The 21231-nt window shown below is 42.9% G+C and overlaps 2 protein-coding genes across 7 annotated transcripts in view; one reads left to right on the top strand and one right to left on the bottom strand.

The window, feature by feature from the left end:
* The window catches only part of ZNF277 (zinc finger protein 277), a 54222-nt gene extending 34945 nt beyond the window's left edge, over positions 1-19277 (bottom strand). Inside the window, exon 1 of the mRNA XM_065836800.2 lies at positions 19190-19277. Within this exon, the coding sequence (XP_065692872.1) occupies positions 19190-19223 (34 nt within the window). The 5' untranslated portion in view covers positions 19224-19277. The remainder of the gene's footprint in view (positions 1-19189) is intronic.
* Positions 19278-19455: 178 nt separating this feature from the next.
* DOCK4 (dedicator of cytokinesis 4) overlaps positions 19456-21231 on the top strand; it is a 236737-nt gene continuing 234961 nt past the window's right edge. For 4 of the 6 annotated variants that reach the window (XM_071803296.1, XM_071803295.1, XM_065836787.2 and 1 more), the window contains exon 1: positions 19456-19622. In XM_071803296.1, coding sequence (XP_071659397.1) covers positions 19586-19622 — 37 coding nt within the window. In that variant the 5' untranslated portion in view covers positions 19456-19585. The remainder of the gene's footprint in view (positions 19623-21231) is intronic. The other 2 variants (XM_071803300.1, XM_071803301.1) reach the window with 2 other exon arrangements.

The raw sequence follows: 21231 nt of genomic DNA, 5'->3' as shown, positions 1-21231 counted from the left end.
GGTAAGCTGGGGCTACTGGGACCCAGAGGTGGGAAAGGGTACAGAACCATAGGAAATGCAGCTTCATCAGTTCCATACTGGAACAACATATCTGGCCTGCAGAACTGCTTCTACTTATGCCATCTGAAAAATAAAACTTCCTGGAAAGGCAGTGACTTGGCTGAAGACCGATGGTCAGGTTACACTGAGTTAAGTTTATCCCATAAAACTCAGCAGCGCAGAGAAATGGCAGCACCAAGACCAAAGCATCACTTGGAGCAATACAAATGCTATTTACAATCCAACATTCTTCCTCTCATAATTTTACCTGCAGTTCAGCCCATTCCCTTCCCCCAAGTATTTCTTTATTACACTGGCATTGTATGAATTGCTCCATTTTTTCCTACTTTAAGATCAGCAGCTACTACACCAAGTACTAGACTAACTCTCATGAAAGTGTCGGCTCTCCCAAGCCTATAAAACTGATGTTACCTGTAAAGCTCTAAGTTTGTGCCTTCTTAAAGTCAGTATTAGTTTGTAGCCTGAAGAATCATTAAAACATGTTTACTGAGAGAAGTAGATCAACATAACTCCCTTTGCAATTGCAGACTCTCACTGATGCCAAGAGAACTAAGGAGATACTGCGTCAGTCAGTTCAGCTGTGCCCAGTAAGCATCTACACTGCTTTCTGTTCGCTTTTGGTTTAGGTCTCTTGCAATAACCTATTTAAACATTTAGAAGTCCAAATAAACAAGTGCTTACCTGCCTCAACAAAACCTGCTTTCAGAAGATAGGTGTGTGTGACAGGAACTGCTGCTCAACACAGACAAGGAGCCAATGCAGTTATTTAGCATTAGTACTCAGGAATAGCAACTGTTTGGTTTGGAAGAACAGAGCTATTAATCTTTAATTGCAGTGGTGAGTTGCAGAAAAGAACAAACTGAGGTGAAGATTTGCTTTCTGCACAGAGAGAATGGCTAATACTAAAAGAGAAGAACCTAAATACAGACTACCGGACCAGTGTGGCAATTGTAGAAGCTTATGCAACTTATTCCAAAGGCACTTAAAGGAGGAGGTAAGGGAAAAAAAGAATCCATGAAAATATCTTTGCACTCATCTGCTGCAAAAAACACGGAACAAGAGAATAAATGCACAGAGCTGAACAAAGATGCACAGCCTTTAGCGTAGAACTTAATGGACTAACACGTAACGTAACCATCAAAATAGGAGAAATAAAACCAAGCATATTATTGAAATCTCTGCAAAAGCAGCTAATTTTGATGCTATATTTGGAGCAGAGTGGCCACAGGTACAGAGGAAAAGCTGCTAACTAAAGCACAGCTAAGGGCTAACAGGGAAATAAAACCACTCAGATGGAGTCCTCGGACACCAGCAGGACTCCACCTGCAGAGGCCCTTGAAAATGAAGGAAAAACAGCGAGCTTTTCTCTTAAAATCCACTGCCACAAGAATGACTTCACAGGGTTAGATTAAACACCTGTCTAGTGCAAGTGCCCTGGCTGACAGTGACAAGAAGCAATTACCTAGGGAAGTGGTATAAAAATAGGGTAAACAAACAGTCACCACATAAATGGCATAGTCTTCCAGAAATCTGAAGGTGGAGAGCTTAAGTCAGCGTCTGTACATGCATCTCAGTTTAACGGCACTGTACGGCTTTCCTTTTTTGCATGGATTTGTTTCAGCACTGTTTGAAATTGTTGATCTTTAACACCTACAGAAACCTGCAGCAACATTTCATGTTCTGTAATAGCCTTCCATTCCTTGTTGCCCTTGTTCAGCTCTTGGCCAGGTCTTCTTTAACCTTCTTCATGTACTGAGGTGAAGGGTGGATGGTTTGAAAATGCCTCAAGTGTGGAAGAAAATGGGTTTCTAACTCAGCGCACTTCTTCCTCAACTTCTTCTCTATTTCTCTTTTATTCCTACCATTTTGCTTGGTTTTAGGATCATTGAATTAACCACTAAGTTATCTTCAGTGATTTCAAACTCTCAGAGAAGCTGTGATTCAGGTGTTAATGTACAAGACAGTGGACATACTCTTCGTGTTCACTCCCATGTGTGTTCCTCTGGATTTGTTAATGCTGAATAGCACTTTTTTTGTCCAGTTGACTCAAATATCATAAGATGCTTCTGCAATACTTCATTTGGCTGTCCTACTTATCACTTGGGAAAAAAAAACAACCAACCAACCAACCAACCAAAACAAGCGTGTTAGCAGCAAAATTTATCAGCTAACCCCCTTCCTATTTGTGTCTGTGGTGAACAGCAAAGGACCTAGGTCCGAAAAACAGCACAACTGTTATGCAAACAGATATCCCAAAGGCTTCACAGAAAGCCCACCGAACTCAGGAACCAAGAAAATCCCTCTCATTCACAGAGTTGACAGTTGACACCATGTTGTTCAACCTTTGACAGATAAAATTGCGGTCTTGTACAGCTAAATCAGAGCTAAAAGATGCAGATTAGTAGAAAGAAGGGACTAGAGGAATATATTCTTTGAAAACAGAGACTAAAAAGTATACCTAGTTCTTCAGGGGAAGATGAAATGAATCCTCTGAAGACATTCAACAATGAATTGGCATAGAAAACAATTTGGATTACACAATTACTTTCAAAACTAGAATAAGCACTGTTTTTCACTATAAGTGTCCATAGGATACCTAGTGCAATGGAATCCTGATTCCAGCACTGGAACTCTACACATCATTACGACAGTGATATAAGAAAATGAAAAAAAGGCTGCCTGTTATAGAAATTATATGGCTTTATTTTAAGTGTTTTTATAATATAGACTAGCTGATTTTCACAGCTAATGAAGCAACAGGCTTGAAATGGATTCATTTTCCTTACTGGAACATTTTTAGTTTCAAATACAGTTATTCTCAACTCTAAACTACTGTTCGTTTTCACATTAGTAAACGTTCCACCCACACAGTTATAATGCAGATGATAGCAGTACAGACAATGTACTCTACCCGCACAATCACACATGCAATTACCACAAAGCAATATGCCATGTAATTTTATGGCCAACACAATAGATGTGAGTATCAGAAAGAAAAGGAAGGTAAGATTCAGCATGTGAAGATGAGTTGTGAAAGGCAAAGTTCTCAGAGATGGTTTAGCCAGTGTAACAGCTTTCTGCCACCACAAAGTGATGTCTTGTTATCCTGCGTTTCTCCACCTTATCCTACCACTCCTAACCATCTCCTATTGCCCTTCTGCTTGTGCTGGCTCCTATGCTTGCCAAATCCTTTGATGAGTCAATTCAGCTCTTTAAGCAGACTGAACTACTCACTTCTTTCATTTTGCTCAATAATGCTGAAAATCCTCACAGAAGAGCCCATCAAGTGCAAGAGCAACCTAAGGACAGTGCACAGCAAGAAGCAGAAAGATGAAACAGGACCTTCCCCTTCTCATCTCAGCTTCCTCCTTTCTTCTCAGTTTAACAGCCTCAGCTGTTCCATGTAATTTTACCAAAAACATGCCCTATACAGTGCGCAAGGTTCCTTCAAAAGAATTACAAACAAAGAAAAAGAAAACACTATGATTTTATCACTGTGCTTCCTAACAAGGACAGCCAGTGCTGGCTTCATTTTGCAAAACCTGCCATTGTCAGCGCAGGCATATGTAACACAATAAATGTGAGCTGTTGTGCTCAGTTCTTCTTGGTTGCACACCTGAACTATTTGCTCTGACTACATCTGGGGACAAGCTGGACACTGCTGCATAAATTACATTCTCTAACTGGAAAGTGGAGATATTGGGGTCCAGATCAATGAAGTAACTTCACTGTTACAACCGGTCAGTCACAGGGCTTGGCCCTGCAGAGGAACCTGCAGCTGTGACTGCAATGCCAGGGCTCAGGGAGAGGCAGAGCCCTTGGGCAGGCAACCAGCACCCTGAGCCAGGGACCCCCCAAATCCACCTGCACAGCAGGAATGCTGAGGACAGGGGCACTCACACCCTTCTGTTTGAAGCTTTGCCACCAGATACAGAGGAATGAGAGTCATGGACCCAGAAGGAAAGGAGATGAGTCCAAAGACAAGGGTTTTTAAATAGGAAAGAAGAAATCTAAGTAGTTTTAAAAACATCAAGCATTTTATTATCAGATGAAGGATACTCTGAAGATACATGACTGTATGTAGACTGAGCAATGAAATTACGGGAAAAGAATTCATACAAATTGGCTTAAGACACATATTAACAGGTTTCATGTAATTTTTTGCAGTTTATGGCACAACAACAAGGCTTCAGGTTGAAGAGTGTTTGATGTAAAAATAAACATGCAGAGTATATATTTATAAGCCCACTGTTGATAACACAAGGACAATGAAACAAAATAAGAACATCTGCTGGAATGTTAAGTGTCTTTCTAATTAAATCCAGTAGTTGAATGAATCAATTCTTTACTAACAAGTCTGGTTTATTATCTCATTAATACAGATGGTTAATATTATGAGGAGATTAGCACAAGAACTTGAAATGATCCTAAACCAAAAATGAATGCAACAAAGATACACAGACAAATAAAGGAGTCTAAACAATGAGTAAAAGACTGAGGTTTGCCGACATGTAGAGAACAAAGGGGAGAGAGAATGACAGGAAAACAAAAGACACCTAGCAAACCTGGCACTGACACTCAGTGTAACAGATGCCGACTGGAAAACAGAAAGGCTGAGCACCCTCCCCCAGGCTCACGCTGATTACATGGCAAAACCATTCAGTTATCAAAATTACCAAAGCCCCAGATATGATACATCAGGGAAACAAGCTGGAGTCCTATAGGTAATTCTGTGTAAAAAAAAATGCTGCATTTAAAACTCTTTGGGAAAGGAGTAGTTTTAAAGCTTTGTCTACTATTGAAGTTTTTTTGAGCTATAATGAAAAAGAATATCGAGAAGCACTGGCTTGACACTTGAAATATACATGACAGCTTCCCTGTTTTGCAGCCTTGGCACTGCAGCATCTATTTGTTGGCACAGCAGCATCCCCTAATCTGTGGTCATATTCTTGAAAGAGATTTTACACTGATTACAGGATTTTTCCTTTGTTTTCTAGAGTATGAAAGACGAATGACTAATGACTTGTCAAATAAATAGTATTCAAAACCAAAACTCAGAATAATGGAAATAAAGCACCCTGTCATCGTCCTTGCCAACACTACATGCAAATGTAATCCTTAGTGAAAGAAGAATCAATGTACATAACAATTTCCTACCTCTATATATTTTAAAGCACTCAAGTACTTTTATTAAGTCGAATTATCATTGAGTCTGAGTTCATGAGGAATTATTTAGCTATTACTTCTGCTTGTTAACACACTGTAAATGATATGTAGTTAAAATGCCCATGTGCTCTAACAGACAGCACATCTTGTAGCTTCCTCCAAGATCAGTCACTCTCAACCCTGCCTAGTTTTTCATTGAATGCAAATGAGCACTTCAAGAGAGTCCTTAATCCTACAGCTAAACCTCATCAGTTTTACAGAAGCTGTACATATTCTGTAGCATCCACTATCTGGGAATATGAGAATTTTACTCCTGTCAAATGACAGTTTTAAGAAAAGCTGTGAGTTACCAAATCCTAATATCTCAGGACAGAGATTCTATAGAGCAGGTGTCTGCTGGGAGCTGGAACTAACAGAAATACAACTGTGCTTAATAGCCATATTTAACAGGGCTGCTCTGTCGGGGAGCTTAGGATGTTGCAGTTTCATTAGCATTAACAAGTGTTGCTATGGGTACCGGAGCACAGGCATCAGAATACAAGTGAATAGAAGGAGTGGGAAAGTGAATAATAAAAATGTGAAGTCTTGGAATTTTAATAAAACAAAACCAATGTGTTTGCCAATAAGATCATGCTTAAATAATAGACTACATTATTGCCCTGTTCACCAGCAGGTATATGCCACTGTGTGTCATCGTTCTGCTTAAGCTCAGAGAGAGAAAATTCCATATCAATAAAAATAAAGACCAGAGCAAACCTGCTGTTCGCACATTCAGAGGGACACATGTACATGGATGAAAGTGACCTTAATAAGAATTCCTAACAATATTTAAGTGCTCAGAGCCACATAACACCTCATTTCTGGGTAAAGGGCATGGACCCACATTAGCACAACTGAACGCAGGGTTTGATATCTTGGTCACAAATATGAAATTATATTTAATTCAGAATGAAATTCTGAATACTTTTATTATATCCTTTAGAGCTATTCTGATTTCTTATGGATGGTGTTAAGCACAATTAGTAGCATTTCTGTTTACAAAACACCTAGAGGGTGAAATGGCAGTATTGCAGGAGTATCTGTGTTGTACTAAAAATAAAAAGCCAATTTCTACTCTTAGCAAAACTAGGAAAATGTCTTACCTGAATTACCAAAAGAATGTAGGTACATTTTACCTTTTTTCCCCACCCTCACTGTTCAAAATTCAGAATTAAACAATTAGCAGCAACAGTAATTCCCACAAGTGCCAACCCACGTGATAGGCTAATAATTAATTAATTATTAGCAGAACAGCTTTGCCTATAGCAGGTACTTTCCTGATTTCAGCAACATCTTAAAAATATCTCCTGAGTTGCAATACACCCACTCTGATTCGCCAGTCGATAGATTTCACTGATTCCTTTGGAGATGCCTTAGGATTTACTTGTGTTGCGTCCCTCCCCTGTGGGTGCTGCTCTGGACTTGCAGGAAGGACCGTTCCTATGCCCTATAAGCTGCACTGTAATAAGTACACAGTTCTTCATTTCTCCCATGGTCAAAACACGTTCTGTTTCAGCAGACTGGTCTTCCACACCTGTGGCTATAGCGTCCTTCCTGACCCCACTCTGCCCACTCCTGCGGGATACTCTTACCAGAGTCTTTCTCCTCTGAGGAAGCACTCAGCACTCAGATCTCCTCAGGGGTGTGAGAGCAATCAGAAAAACAAGTTCAGTTTAATTACTTCATGCAATTTGGCATAAAACTTAATTCTTGTTTCTTTCTACTTCTCCCTCCGTTCTCTGCCCGCTACCCAAACCCCCGTAGCACAGATGTGGCACGTGTAGGAGTTACACCACCAGCCACCCATCTCCCTCCATCCTCCAGCTCTCTCCTCCCAAGAACACTTGTTTATCTTTACCTTTGTCACACGACCTCCCCAAAGCTTCTCCTTTCCTGAATTTTGGCTTTGGATGCAGTTTTACTTGCAATCTCCATAGTTATTTGTGCAAACATTTATTTGTGCAAACATTTTACTTATGTAAACAATCTTATGCAGTTCAGCAGGCTATTTAACTTGCTATTCAGCTCAATGGATTTGCAAGAGGTCAGTAGATCATAAATACATGGAGACTGTCTAAGAGAATATCTATAAAGAACAACATCTATCTATGCTTTTTTTTCAACAGAGATGCAATAAAGCAAATCAAGACGATTCCAAAGTGGTATTCAATACTCAGTGGTCTCTCCTGACATTTTCTCTGTACTTAAATGTTTAATTTTAAAAATTGATATTTATGAATCACTTAGGCTTGTATGAATTATTATACTAATCTCCAGAATAATAGGTCACTTCAACAACAAAGATATTTTTTGAAGTAAACAATACCAGTTTTTTCTTGATTAGTGTGATCACACAATGTGCTAGACATGAAGAGCTGAGATTCATGTTATGTACTAAAATCAGGGATTAAGAAGCAATGATTAAACCTTACCCTATTATCTGAAAAGATTAACAAGATAATTACGTAGCCTGAATCTCAGAATGCTTAGTTACAAAGAAGAGGAAGAAAATATCCAACACAAGAATTCAACATGAAAGAACAAAAGCGAGCATTTAGGCTCTTCTTTTGTACTTATCACCCAAATCTAATTAATAAAAATTAGTATTTTTTTCTGTTTAACTTGCTATTAAATATGAAGGCGTATCATTCTTACGTATGTTAGCACTGCCACTGTCCTGCTGACTCCTCTGCAAACACTAGGAGGCTGGAATAGGCCTGTCTTAGGTTCCTTTTACTGTGGCCTGACCTTCCACAAGGAAGGTCTTAGATGTTTAATGAGGACAGTAATACTTCTTCATTGCTACAGTTTATCTTTGTAGCGCCTTTAGCAACTATGGTTCTAAGCCTGATATCCAGCAGTACTACCTAAAACGTATTAGTTTACTCTCTACTCCTTGCTGCCATTACTTAGTAGAGATAAGTAATTCTTTACCACAAAGATTTTCCTTATCTTTTCTCTTGTCACCTGTCTTTTTTGTTTAACAGAATTCAACTCCCAAGCATGTTGATGCTCTTGATGTTAAACGGACTGCCTAGTGGTCTTTTAAAAAGATTGCTTTACATTCTGTAGCTAAAAGAAAGGCTGTGTGATTTTCCTTAAAAAACCTAAAGCCTGCTGCCCATTCCTAAGAGACATCTCCATGTCGTTATGGCAGGAATTTTTACCATGCTTCTGACTAAAATGTTTGTATCATGGGGTTTTTAACTCTTTTCCACTGGTAGACATTGGCAACTATTTGAGAAAAACAACTAAAAACAGTGTGAAATTTTCATTTTAAATGTCACTTTAATTTTTTTCAGACTCATGTAAATTAGAACTAACCTCAAGGTGCAACCTGAGAAGTCCCATTTCTGGGAACCTGATGTATGTGGGTTTCATACTGACAGAACAGGTTGAAATCACTCTCAGGTATTCTGACAGAGTTTCTTGACACTCAGAAAGCCTTTAAGGCTGAATTGTTCAACCAAATTTTGTACTTAATGAAGAATTAGCATGAACAAGAGGCCCCGTGGTGTTAGAAGCCCTGTGGCCTGTTGCTGCTTTCTCAGTGAACGGGAGCTTTTCCAGATGGAGAGAAGCAAAAGTTGTTTCTACTTTTAGAATCAAACCTCCATAAATTTGTATTCAAACTGGAAAAAATAATGACTGAAAAGGACAGTTCATTAGAGTGTGCAGTGATGTGGATCAACGTAGTTCAGCCTGATATCTTAGCTCAGGAAAACAAAGCTTGGACTGTATCTCAAATAAACCACTATTTATACTCTTTATAAATAAGTTTTTGAAAACTAATTTCAGAAGCAAGTATTTTCGAATCAGAGCTTAAATACTAACATCTTACAGATCAAAGGGACATCTCACAGCAGGCTGTATCAAATTTCTATGAGCAGAGTCTGACTTTGTCCCACAGTTTGAAATAAGTATTTTTGTGATACTGGACTTATTTCTCTTGTCCTTCACACATTCATTAAGCATATCACACAGGTCTTGACTTCTTAAGTATGATATACACTTAGTAACTGATATTGCCAATGTAGCTCATGGACATGGATGATAAAATAATTGAAGTTAATTTCCTCAAGAAACAGAATTAGAAGGCTAGAATTAGTGATAAAAGCTGTTTATGTTTTTCAGGAAACATTTTGCTAACTGCATAAATATATGCAGACTCCTGAACATTAAATCAGTACAGTAATAACACAGGCTGCATGTTTTCATCCCATATAAGACAAAATCAAATTAAAGCCTCAAGCAGGATGTTTTCTGTTACATACCAGCCTTCAGAGAAAAAGCTCTATCTCATTTATTCATGCATTACTGAGTCATAATGAAATTCAGTGCTGACACACTGGTCAAGACAAATGCTAGCAGAATGCGCTGGTGACAGCAGTATCACTTATTCTTGCATGCATTTCTTCCATAACCATTCCTGTTTTCATGCTGTGAGTCTTGTGCACTCCCACCGCGGCGCTGCCAGGGCTGACCTGGGACACATGCCACCCACTTTGGCAGCGGTCCTGAATCTCAGGATGCTCTGCCATGTGTGCCTGTGCTGTCCACCAGCCCTGTCCCTCTTCTTGCACCTCTCCACACAGCTCTGACCCTCCCAAGTCCTGCAGCCCCTCATCATCCTCCAGCTGCTCTACACACTGGCTGGTTTCAGAGAGCAGTTTTGGTGCATGTGAACCAGATTCACCCAAAGCCCAGATGTGTACGAAATGCATCCCAACACCTAGAAGAGACATGTGGGTCTAAATCAAGGGGTACTGCTTCAGACAGCTGTGAAACATCTGCGCGTTGAAGCCGTTTGGTGTGGGAAGGCTGACTACACGTAATCCAAGGCAAAAATGTCAAACCATGCAATATAGTTGCAGGGACAGCAGCACCAAGTGTCTTTATCTACTGTGCCTTATTATATGTTAATGTGAACCAGCTTGTAAGTTTGAAACAGATGGCATACCCAGTTATAAACCTTCTATACCAGAGGGATAAAGAGAAAGGTTTTAACCTGCTACTACTACACAGGGCATAGAACAGGAGCAGCTACTCCTCGGGGCTGGAGCCACTGAGGACAAATGGGAGTCATAAATCTGACAGTCATAAAAATCAGATAAAAATACAATAAAGTGGAAGAAAGACCATTTGGAAGAGATGGCCCAGTGAAAACACGAGGCAAAAAAAATCAAAAGGCAAGCTCAAGAAACCAAATTTAAATATATTACTAAGAATTGACAGGTATCTGAGAGTTTTGGATCACTGAAGCCACATGTACTACATCTACTACAACTTCTCATTTACAGGTCTGCTATAGCAAAACATTATGACAGAGTGGCAAACAAGCAGTGAACATGGAATTACCTGCTGGGAAATCAGGCCTTGATACCAATGATCGGACATCAGACTTGCAACCATACCATTCCCTATAGTGCCAAAACATTACAACTTGACAGCTATTGTGGTACACTGATGATCTAAAAACCTTTATAATCAGAGAACAAACTCAGGCAAAACACAATGCTCTTTTCATTTACTTCATAATTACAATTTGGCTGCCATAACATGTAGCATGTTTTGAAAAATCAATAAAGACTCCAGTTCAGCACACGTGACTCTGCACCACAATCAAAGTATCATTTGTGGGAACTATTTCTGTACAAAGCAGTTTGAGCATTTCACATCTGTACAGTAAAAAAGTGTTGTTGCTTATACCACAGGGTATAAGTCTACTGCCCTACTAAGCGAGGCAGAGAAGCTCCCTGACATGAAACTGTATTGTATAAATAGCCACATGCATTACATTTGTACCCTTATGTAGTATCTGGCATATTCTTACTGAGGAAAACTACTTGCACACCTTCAAATTACCTAATCCTACTGTTTAACAGTTTGGCCTCTTTCAAAGATTTGCACATTACATCGCAAGCTAAGCAGTGCAGTTTCAGCCTGGTTACTCTGCTTTAATGTTTTAAATACATTATTTAATTCAACAATTATCAGGTCATTGGACACTAGATTTTTCCTTTCGAGTGACTGTAATTAATTACAGACAACAATTCTGCAAAGAACCCGTGCTTTCACATACGCACACCTCTGACTTCAGTGACATCCTGGGCAGGATGATGTGCCTAATTCTTCACAAGCACAGGCTTGCTTTGAAGTTGCATAAAACTAACCCCATTTTTCCCTCCCAGTTCTTCAATGCCATGATCTTTCTCACACTCTGCAGGGCTTTTATTGAAGCAATATTTAAAGCGATATTAAAAGGTCCATAGAAAAGCATTCAGATGCTTTCAGGCTTTTCTCCTAGCTTCAGTCAGTTGGAGTTTGTGGATGAGAACACGAAGCAGAAGCCTCAGAGAGAGTCTGGGAGCAATTGTTTTAGGATGCAGACTTCCACATGAAGATACAGAATTCTAGCAGGGGCTGAAAGAGACCATGGTGGAAGGAAGCACACAAGGCTGGGAAAGCTTATGAAGGCTGTTTGGACAGAGAAGAATTCCACTTACACTGAAGTTAAAATACTGAACGCTTGTAATTTCATAGTGTTTAAGTCCTTTTCTTTGTTTCTTACTGTCTGCTCTTCCCAGAAGCACATCCCAGTTTAAGCCCTGTATCCCTTTATCAAAGCTGCCTCAAATCTCAAAGGGAGAACTCTGTCACCTGTTTACATGACAGGCACACCTTATGGGAGACATCACTGGCTACAAGGACTGACAGTTTTGGTACTCTTCCAGAAAACCAGTGTTCCCCAGTAAAAAGAAAACAAACCAAACCAAAACATTGAACAGGGTGTTTCAATAGGGACAACAAACTATGCTGGTATCTGTGCCACACTTAAGACATTAAAAAAGCTTGTAATACCTCCCTGCTCCCCATCGCTACATCTAAATAAAGCATGTCCACACCTATTGTGTGTTCAGGCAATGAGAAAGCCTTTCAGGTCAGAATCAGGTATTTGCTAATACTAAGACAGTTTAATGGTTTTCATCAATCCATAGGCTCATGAACCACCACTCACTGTTGCTGCACTGCAGGTAACAGGCCCGAGAAGAAACTTCATATAACTTGAAGGCTTTAACGTGCATACAAGTTGCGATGTTCTAACCTGTTCTGTGGTCCACAGGCGCAAGTTCACCAGGTGTCCTGACACAGCTTACTTCTCAAAGAACTCCAGTTAGTATATAATAGGATACAGAGCAGCTGAGACTTGGTAGCTCATTTCTGCATCAAAGCCCCTACCTGCTACTGAGCAGGCAAGAATTGGCGTAGATTACTGGAATTAAATGCAGCTCTGTGTCCACTAGTAGCCAGTTAAACTATATTTAACAAAGATAAAGGCCATCCATCTTATCTTTTTAAGCTACAAAAGTTTTCTGAATTCAGAGAAAACCAAGCAGCAAGCCTTTATTGGGTATTTTTGGAGAATACAACATATCCTGTATCTTGTGTGAACAGTAGCTACGTATTCATGCTGGGGTGTGGGGGACATCCATTTGTCTTCAGATAAAAATACAGTGCACATTTGTAACATAATTATTTGTGAAATTATGGCAGGATCACAGGCAGCTCAGATTTGTACTACCACGCAATACAATCCATTACTTATCTTATTAATCCATTACTATAATTTAATGAAATAATTAGTTTCACTTGTATATTCTCCCATCATCAGGGTTTTTTTTAGAAATGTACTGTGGAAGGTGAAAAAACACTAAAATCTTATTGTAACATTACATGAAAGGATTTTGCCTTTTTACCCTTCAAACACAGAAGCACATAAAAGCTTATTTTACAAGCTGTAACTTGGTAATTTCCAGTCTTCCATAATATCCATATGCTTATCAGGTAACCATTCAAAATTACTATGATACTGCATTTTAAATTAAAAATCATAACAAATGTCCTTAAAACATTTTAAATAACACTGTTTTAGGAGATTAATTCTTGTGATCATATTAAAATAAACTGTGTTGCACTTACAGAATTAATTAGTGCACATCCTCCAGGTGTAATTGCTAGATGTTCGTTTCACAATGATTTGCCTCTGTCAAACCAAGATTCTTTATGAATCTCATAATGCCTACTGCTAAAAGGAATCTCTTCTTTGCCTCTCCAAAATTTATGGTAGGGTGGCAGCCCCAGGTCTCGAAATCCTCCATTGAATGCATAGATTTAGCCCAATAAATGGATCACTGGTGGAACTCTAGATGCGTGGAAGCCTGCAGTAGGATGCAACCATGTCTGTGAACATTTGGGACTGACTGGGGTTTTAAGAAAGGGTACTGAGCAGGATACCAACCTCTAAGCCATCAAACAGAAATGGGGAGGTAGGGGTGGGCTGGGTAATCCCATCAGGCCAACGTTTGAAGAAACTCTGATGAATGGACAAGGCCAGCTGTGTGCTTGGGGCAATGGCTGCTCTACCACCTCTCTGGGGTTTCCACCCACAGCAGCCAGCAGCTCGCTGTTCCCAGCTGCGCATGGTGTGGATGTTCGAAGAGGAAGGAGATAACTCACTTGGGGCTGACCTGCCTAGGAGGGGTAGTATAAGGATGTGTGAGATGGGAGAGCATCTGGGTCGTTCCTTTATTTCATTGAAGACTATTCACTAGAAAATAATTAACAAATAACAAGGAAGTGGCAGATTACACACAAACACACACAAACATTAATGAGCAAGTGATAACAGAGACAATAAGCCATCTTTGGTCACTACAGGAACTAATGCCATTGAAGGAACTACTCAGAAACAGCCCTGAACAGATTCAACCTGAAATTTGTCACTGATAAGGGAGGGGAAACATGATTGTCATATGTATTACAGTATTTCTGAGGGTGTTTGTGGAATTGCATGAAACTTGTTATGGGGTATCAGAAGAGGTTCTTGGGATTATGTTTATCTTATTATGGGAAATTCAGAGGAGGGGGCAAAGGAAGAAATGGAAGGATGTGGGGGGCTAACAAACGTTGTAAAACTGGGATGAAGAGTAAAAAAGGGTTAGTTGCATTTAAACAGGCTGCTGGTGGGTACACTTAGCCAGTCAAACCCCGCACCTGATCACTAAGGTCTATCCTTTTTTTCTTACTAAATTCTTTCCTTTAATACTTTATGTAATTCACCCTCTATCCTATGTGTGATGCTGTTGCAAGGTCTAAGAGCCAGCAGCTGCAGGTCACAAGGTCTGCAGGTGGGGGATCAGCAAGTAGAGGGACCATGGTGTGTCTATGTTTTCCTAGTGAATTTAACCCTGTATGCATTGTCCGTGTATGTGTAATTTCCTAGCAAGGTTCAAACCAGAGCAGTCAGTGAGCAGAAAACCTGTATTTGGAAACACTCAAGGTCTGAGTTGATGGCTGGGCAAGGGTCCCAAGGTCCAGCCATGTGCAGAGCTGAGGCCTGGCAAGTCCAGCCACAGCACTTAGAGACTCTGCTAATATTCAAGGGCACCATGACTGTGGGGTACATGTGAGACAAGTGTGAATGTGTGCATCCATTTTGATAGCCAACACCAAGTGGGATTTGCTAGCAAACAGGAGAAAAGTTGCATTCTGGGTAAGAGATGGGTATAGAGGTCATGGTAATATTTAAGGGATCCACAAATGTGGATGTGCTTCTGAATCTGACAGTAAGGGTGTCTGTTTTCACTAATGCGCTTCAATCCTCATCAGTCTTCGACATCCCAAATGGGACTTAAATGTACCACCCTCCTTAGCCCTCCAAATCTCGAAGACTGGCTTTAGGGCAGAGCACAAGTATTGCTGCTGATGCCATTTCCCTCCCTGCCTGGCTCTCCCAGGGAAATGGGATTAGAATGGGAGTGAGGGAAGCACTTTCCTTTCTGGAAGAGCCCTAAGTGGCCAGGTGCCACTGTCCAGCAATCCCTTTAACTGTCCCTTCAGCAGGGCCATCCGAATCATCTAGGTTGGAAAAGGCCTTTAAGATCACCAGGTCCAACCATAAACCTAGCACTGCCAAGTCCACCAATAAACCATGTCCTGAAGTGCCACAACTACACATCTTCTAAGTACCTCCAGGGATGGTGACTCAATCACTGCCCTGGACAGCCTGTTCCAATGCCTGACAACCCTTTTTTCCTAATATCCAATCTAAACCTCCCCCATGTAACTTGAGGCCATTTCCTCTTGCTCTACTGCATGCTACTTGGGGAAAATCATAAAGTTTATGAAGAAAATTAACTGGAAACTAAAATGCCCACCAAAACCTCAGGCTGGCAGAGGCTAGAGCAGCAGAAGGGATACCCTGAGAGTGTGGTGATGAAATAGCAAGCTCAACTTCTGGCAGCCGAAACCAAAACCAAGGCAGAAATGGTGCTAAGACATGCAGGACAATGACTGGGCCCTGGCCTGAGGTTTAGCTATATGAAAAACTACTGGGCAGGACATGAGAAACAGCTGAACATAAATAACAGAGTGAGATGCTGGAATAAGTTGCCAAGAGCACATTGTGAAGAAGGGCTCACTTTCACGTACGTAAGTAGGGGGGTTACTGAGAGGCTGCTGGACTTCACAAAGGGTTGGGTGTTAGGTGTTGGGACCTTTTGGGGAGCGAAATCTTGCAAGGCACACAGGGCCAAGGTAACTGAATCAGTGATACCATGTGAGGCTGAGCTGGCCCACGTAAGAGCATCAGAAACACCAGATTTTGTTATGCATCAGGTAGTGATCATCAAGCTGGAGCAGTTGGTGAGCAGGAAGAGACCCTTACCTGGAAAGAGCTGGTGTCTGAGCCAGTGGCTGGGCAAGAGGCCCAAGGTCCAGGAATATTAAACAGACTGAGAGCCCACATTGATATTCAATTGGTCTGTGAATATGGGAGTGCCTGCAAATCTAAAGAGGAATTGTATTTTCCCTAGTGAATGTCAATCCTGGTCAACCAGAACACAGGAACAAGACTGGGCTACCCCTATGCTTGTTTATGTGAGTATTGTCAGTGTTTATGATGGCATGATAAAGGCATTGCTCTGTGGGTGCCTGTGTGACCAACCATTTCAGTTTTGTGTTTGTGCATGTCTCTCTTGAATGCATGCTCAGATTTGCTGCTCGCCAGACCTGTAGGCAGGAACAGCAGCAGCTCCCTCCATCAACCGCGATGGAGAAAGCTCTCAGGTCTGAGAGGACACAGGGCTGGCTTTCAGTGACCAGGAAAGAGGAAACCCTGGATCCCAGAGCCCACTGGGTTGAGTGGCTCTCACAGCATCCTTAACAGAGCTCAGAGTTGAGCTAAAGAAGTGATGCTTGCAGTATTGGGAACAAAACAGCTTTCTCTGACGCATCCTCTTGGTAGCAATGAGAAAAGGTAGACTTGTGCAAGACCACTTAAATGTTAGTTTTCCACAGTAAACCAATGAGCTAAGAATGAGACACAAGAGAGAGACATGCAAAGAATAACATGCTGTGCTCTGGCATGGTACACTCCAGCAGCATGGTATTAAAAAACATTTGATCACGTTACGACCCCAAGTAGTAAACCATAACTGTCAGACTGCCAATGAAGCTACGAAAGACACACTTCCAGAAAAAAACTCATTTTAAAATCCATTGACAGATGCTGTAAGAAATGTTGATATGTAGCATAATTAATGTAGACTGAACAAACTGTACTGTGGACAATGAAATGTTTATTACAAGCCACTCAGTGAAGACTGCTGGAGGGAACTAACTAAAAAGCAGCACAGTCCTGGATTAGAATATACAAGCATAGGCTTCCTTGTAAATAGGAAACCGCAAGACAAGGATAAGTATTTTATTTAATTCTCCTATATACTGTCTCCAAAGAAGTGACACACATTCTCAAGTGCACATGCAACTACAAGATGTTGCTAGAGTGAATAGCCTTGTAGAAATGAAACCTAAAGAATTTTGCTCACAGACAGGGAAATTATAAATTTTAGGGTAAAGTATTTTCTTTGCCCAAAGACAATGTGATTTATAGTGTAAGAGCTATTTACCCTAAATGACTGGGCTCTGAATAATTTTGAAAAGGCTGTTTTAGCTGTTTGGTAGTCTTGTCTTTGTTGAAGAGAACAAGAAAGATGGGCTCTGAGCCCAATACAAACATGCTGAAGTCAGTCATGGTTAACATGACAGACAGCAGTTAAAAGGCTGTGGCAGAATTTCATGACTCCCAGCCAGCATGTTGGCAGCCCTCTCTTATGGATGGAGACAGGAATAGCTTGGATGTACATGGAAGTCTATAGGCTGGGGTAGAAGTTAATTTAGTCTGGCACCCATTATTTTGATTTTCAATAGTGACTTTTATACATTTTAATCATTTAAAGACTCCAAAGGATCTGCCAGGGGATGCAAAGCGAGTTTGGGAGCAGAGACACTGAAAGTTTATTAATCCTTTCAATGAACTCACTAATAGGAAAACTGCAAAAGTCTCTGAATTCCAATGGAACAAACTTTTTTTCACACTGGTGCCAATGTCTTTACGAGAATTACCTAGAAAAACCTCAGGGTAACCTCATCGTCTGTATTACTCCACAAACCTATACACAGTTTCACATAAAAGACTTGCGCAGACAAAAGTAGCTGTTCTTTTCAACAGTTAAATGGCACAACTTTGCCTCTGAGTGCAATGACACTAGTGTGGAAATGCTCTAGAAGGGTCTGGCTTTTCATGTATGAGAGCATCATGCCAACACACTGCAACACATAAAAAAGAGTACTGCTTTAACTACTAGCATAAATAAAATATTACTTTTATGAACAGAAGCAGAGTATACACTAGAGAAAGAACACAAAGGTCACTTAAAAGATCACTCGCTACCAAAGTTTGACAACTAGAAGGATAAGCACTGAATAGGTTTGAAACTGCCTGCTTGCACATGACTTTTCCTTATGTTGTGTCCTTCACACTATCAGTGGCTTAAAAATTCAACATTAGTTGACAGTAGAAGCTAAAAGCCTGAATTGGAAAAAAAAAAAGAGAAAAAGACCCATGTCCTTCTCTTACATGTGAAAACATTAAACACAATTTTTTTGTTCAGCTCAAACTGAATCATCCCCTCAAATTTCTAGTTACCGGTTCAAAGTAATGATTTGTTTGGAGATTATTTTTTAAAAACCAGACATATTCATCTCAGAGACAGCCTGTACCTGGCGAGGCTCACAGAGCAGCATCCTATCACTGGTGTTTCTCCCCTTTTTTCCATCTGTTCCTTCCCCCAGGGCCAGAAGATGTAACTCAAGCTCTTTCTCCTGCCTCACAATGCCCAGGTCTCTCTAACAAGGATCAGTTCAGCCTGAGGATTTATTGAGGTTTACCTAAGGTGAGCTCTAGCTAAGCTGCTTCTAGAAGGGCACAGACATACAGGTCTCTCAGTGAGGATGGAGACTTTGCTGTTGTTGCTGCTTAAGGTGCCTGGCTTATCCCTGGCTGTCACTCTTGATAGTCCATTTGTGCTCCTTGCTGTACACCATCTGCTTTTCTTTATCTCTGCGTAGGTCTGTGCTGAGAGACGGATTTATGTGAGAAGTCAAAAAGCCACCCATACTATCAGCTCGATGTTCGACCTCTCTGGCACACTGCCAGCACCCAGTCCCCCTCTCCAGCACGACCCGCTGTTGAAACCTCTCCCAGTCCCCTCAGCTCCATGTGCCAAACTCGGAGCTTTGCTAAGACGAACGGCACCAGCAGCACCAGGACTTACGCCCCTTTTAACGACCCGAGGCGGGGACGGGGCTGCTCGGAGCTCATCGCCCCGGAAGCCCGCACCGACCGGCGGGGCCCCCACCCGCCGGGCCCTGACGGCTCCCGGCTGTCCCACACGTGTTCCCTGCTCCACACCCCCGGCGCCCCGCGGAGCCAGCCACGTCCCACTGCCCGGAGAGCGGTCCCGAGCCAGGAACCGTGGAGCCGCCGGGCGGGGGGAGTTGGGCCGCCCCGCAGCGCACTCACCTTCCCGTGCCGGCGTCCCGCCGGACGCTGCCATGCCGCCGCGGAGCCGCTCCTCCCGCCCCGGCGTGGGGCGGCCTCCGAGAGCCGAGCTCCGCCCCGCCCCGCCCCGGCGGGGAGCGCGGGGCCAGCCGGGGCTCGTAGTCTCTCCCACGGCCGCGGGCGACGAGGGGCGCGGCCGCGCCGAGGCACTACGTTCCCCGGCGTGCAGCGGGACGGGGCATATAAGTGGCTGGCGGCGGGCGCGCCTGAGTCAGTTGGTCCGCCCGCCCGGCAGGACAATGAGTTTGCTGCCGGGGCCGGGCAGCCGCGGCTGAGCGGCGGCGGGAGCAGCCGGGCAGCGGACGCTCTGCTGGCGGAGGGGCTGCCGGCCGGCGCGGGGGCCCGCACGTCGCGAGCATGTGGATACCCACGGAGCACGAGAAGTACGGCGTGGGTGAGTGAGAGAGGGGAGCGGGGCAGCGCGGGGATGAGGAGCGGCACTGCCGGCGGGGAGCGCATCCCGCGGCGAAGCGGGCTCGTCCCGCGGGGCTGGCGTGGGCTGCTGGCGGGAGTGGGGGCAGCGCCCTGCCTCTGTGAGTGGTCGTGTCGCCCTCTCTGTGCGGCGAGGGTCAGGGGTCCCGCCGGGGCGGGAGAGAGTGGTCCCTTCCCCAGAGGCGCAACAAAAGGCGGCCGGTGCCCGAGCCGCGGCTGCAGCGCCTCTGGTCGCTGCCCGGAGATGGGGCCGGTCACCCGACTCCGAGGCGGGCGCTGGGTGGAAAGGTTGGTTTTTCATGGGGAACAAAGCGGCCTTAAAAAATATCGCCGGGAGCGGTGACCCGGTGGGGAGACGGTCTGTGGCGGCGGCGCCCCGGGGAGGAGCAGGAGCGGGGCCGCGGGCATTGTTCGCGCGTCGGGGGTTTTGTCGCTGCTTCAGTGGAAACCAGACAAAGTGTCTCTGGTGGGAGCCGCGCTTCCCTGCCTCTGTGTTGAACTCTGCCCGGTGCAGGGCTCTGGAGCCCCTGATGTGACTTACGAAATGATTAGGGAGGTTCACTATGGGTTTTTTTTTGACACCACCTATTAAAACCGCCAGCATTCGGTGAGCTCTAGTGGCTCGTCTCGGACAATAGCCCTCTCTGACACAGCTGAACTGTTACACAGACCTACTAGCGTAGTAAGCAGCTTTCCGTTTGTTTACGTCGTGTTTGAACGCGGAATTGTGTATATTACGGAAAAAGCAGGAGGAGCGCGGAGCCCTCCTTTGTTTTTGTGTGTGTTTGTAGCAGCGCTCCGGCGAGCGCGGGAGCCAGCACCGTGCGGGGCCGCTCCGTCCCACTTGGAGTTGGTCCCAGATGTTGCCGTCCTCCGAACATTAAATTACAGAGATCATCGATGGGATTTATGTCCTTAACTTCTTTATTTGCCAGGTCACAGCTGGGTTGCGAAATATTGATTAGCCCTACCACCCGCCTTTCTTTACGAGGATGGGCAGAGGCTTAAAAACCACTCCGGGGCTCCCTGGAATGGCATGCTGGATATTAGCAGTCAAGTATTTCAAGCTGCAGCCCTTCTCTTCGTCGGTTTTTTTTTCTCCCTCCTGATTTATGAGCTAAAAATCACTATGGAGTGTCTCTTCCAATACTGAAAACAAGCAGCTAAACACTGTTCCACTTATTTGAACAACTACCCCCCAGCTGCTAAACAAGTGATATCCATTAAATAATATTTTCTATGTTTAGTAAACCGTTGCAGGTACTTGCACATGGATCACTGTCCAGCTCTCCCCCACTTCCAGGGCTGGTGTCACTGAAATCTTATGCCTGCTAAAGAGATACAGTTCCAATTTCTCAATAGTAGGCAAATGTGGTTCACTACAAAGATCCTCTTTATTTGTGTATATATAATATAGTCACAAAAAGATGCTTATTCTTATTTAAATTTGTTCCATGGTTTTCTGTGATTTGCCTTCCAAAGGCTATTCAAGACAGTAACAAAAGGCCACTGTTCAATTTGGGTTCTCTATACCCTTATGATGGGGGTGATATCACAGTTAGTATGACCAT

The sequence above is a fragment of the Patagioenas fasciata genome, chromosome 1, assembly GCF_037038585.1.
Source record: "Patagioenas fasciata isolate bPatFas1 chromosome 1, bPatFas1.hap1, whole genome shotgun sequence".
NCBI classification, from domain to species: domain Eukaryota; kingdom Metazoa; phylum Chordata; class Aves; order Columbiformes; family Columbidae; genus Patagioenas; species Patagioenas fasciata.
This window is presented reverse-complemented; position numbering and strand designations above follow the sequence as displayed.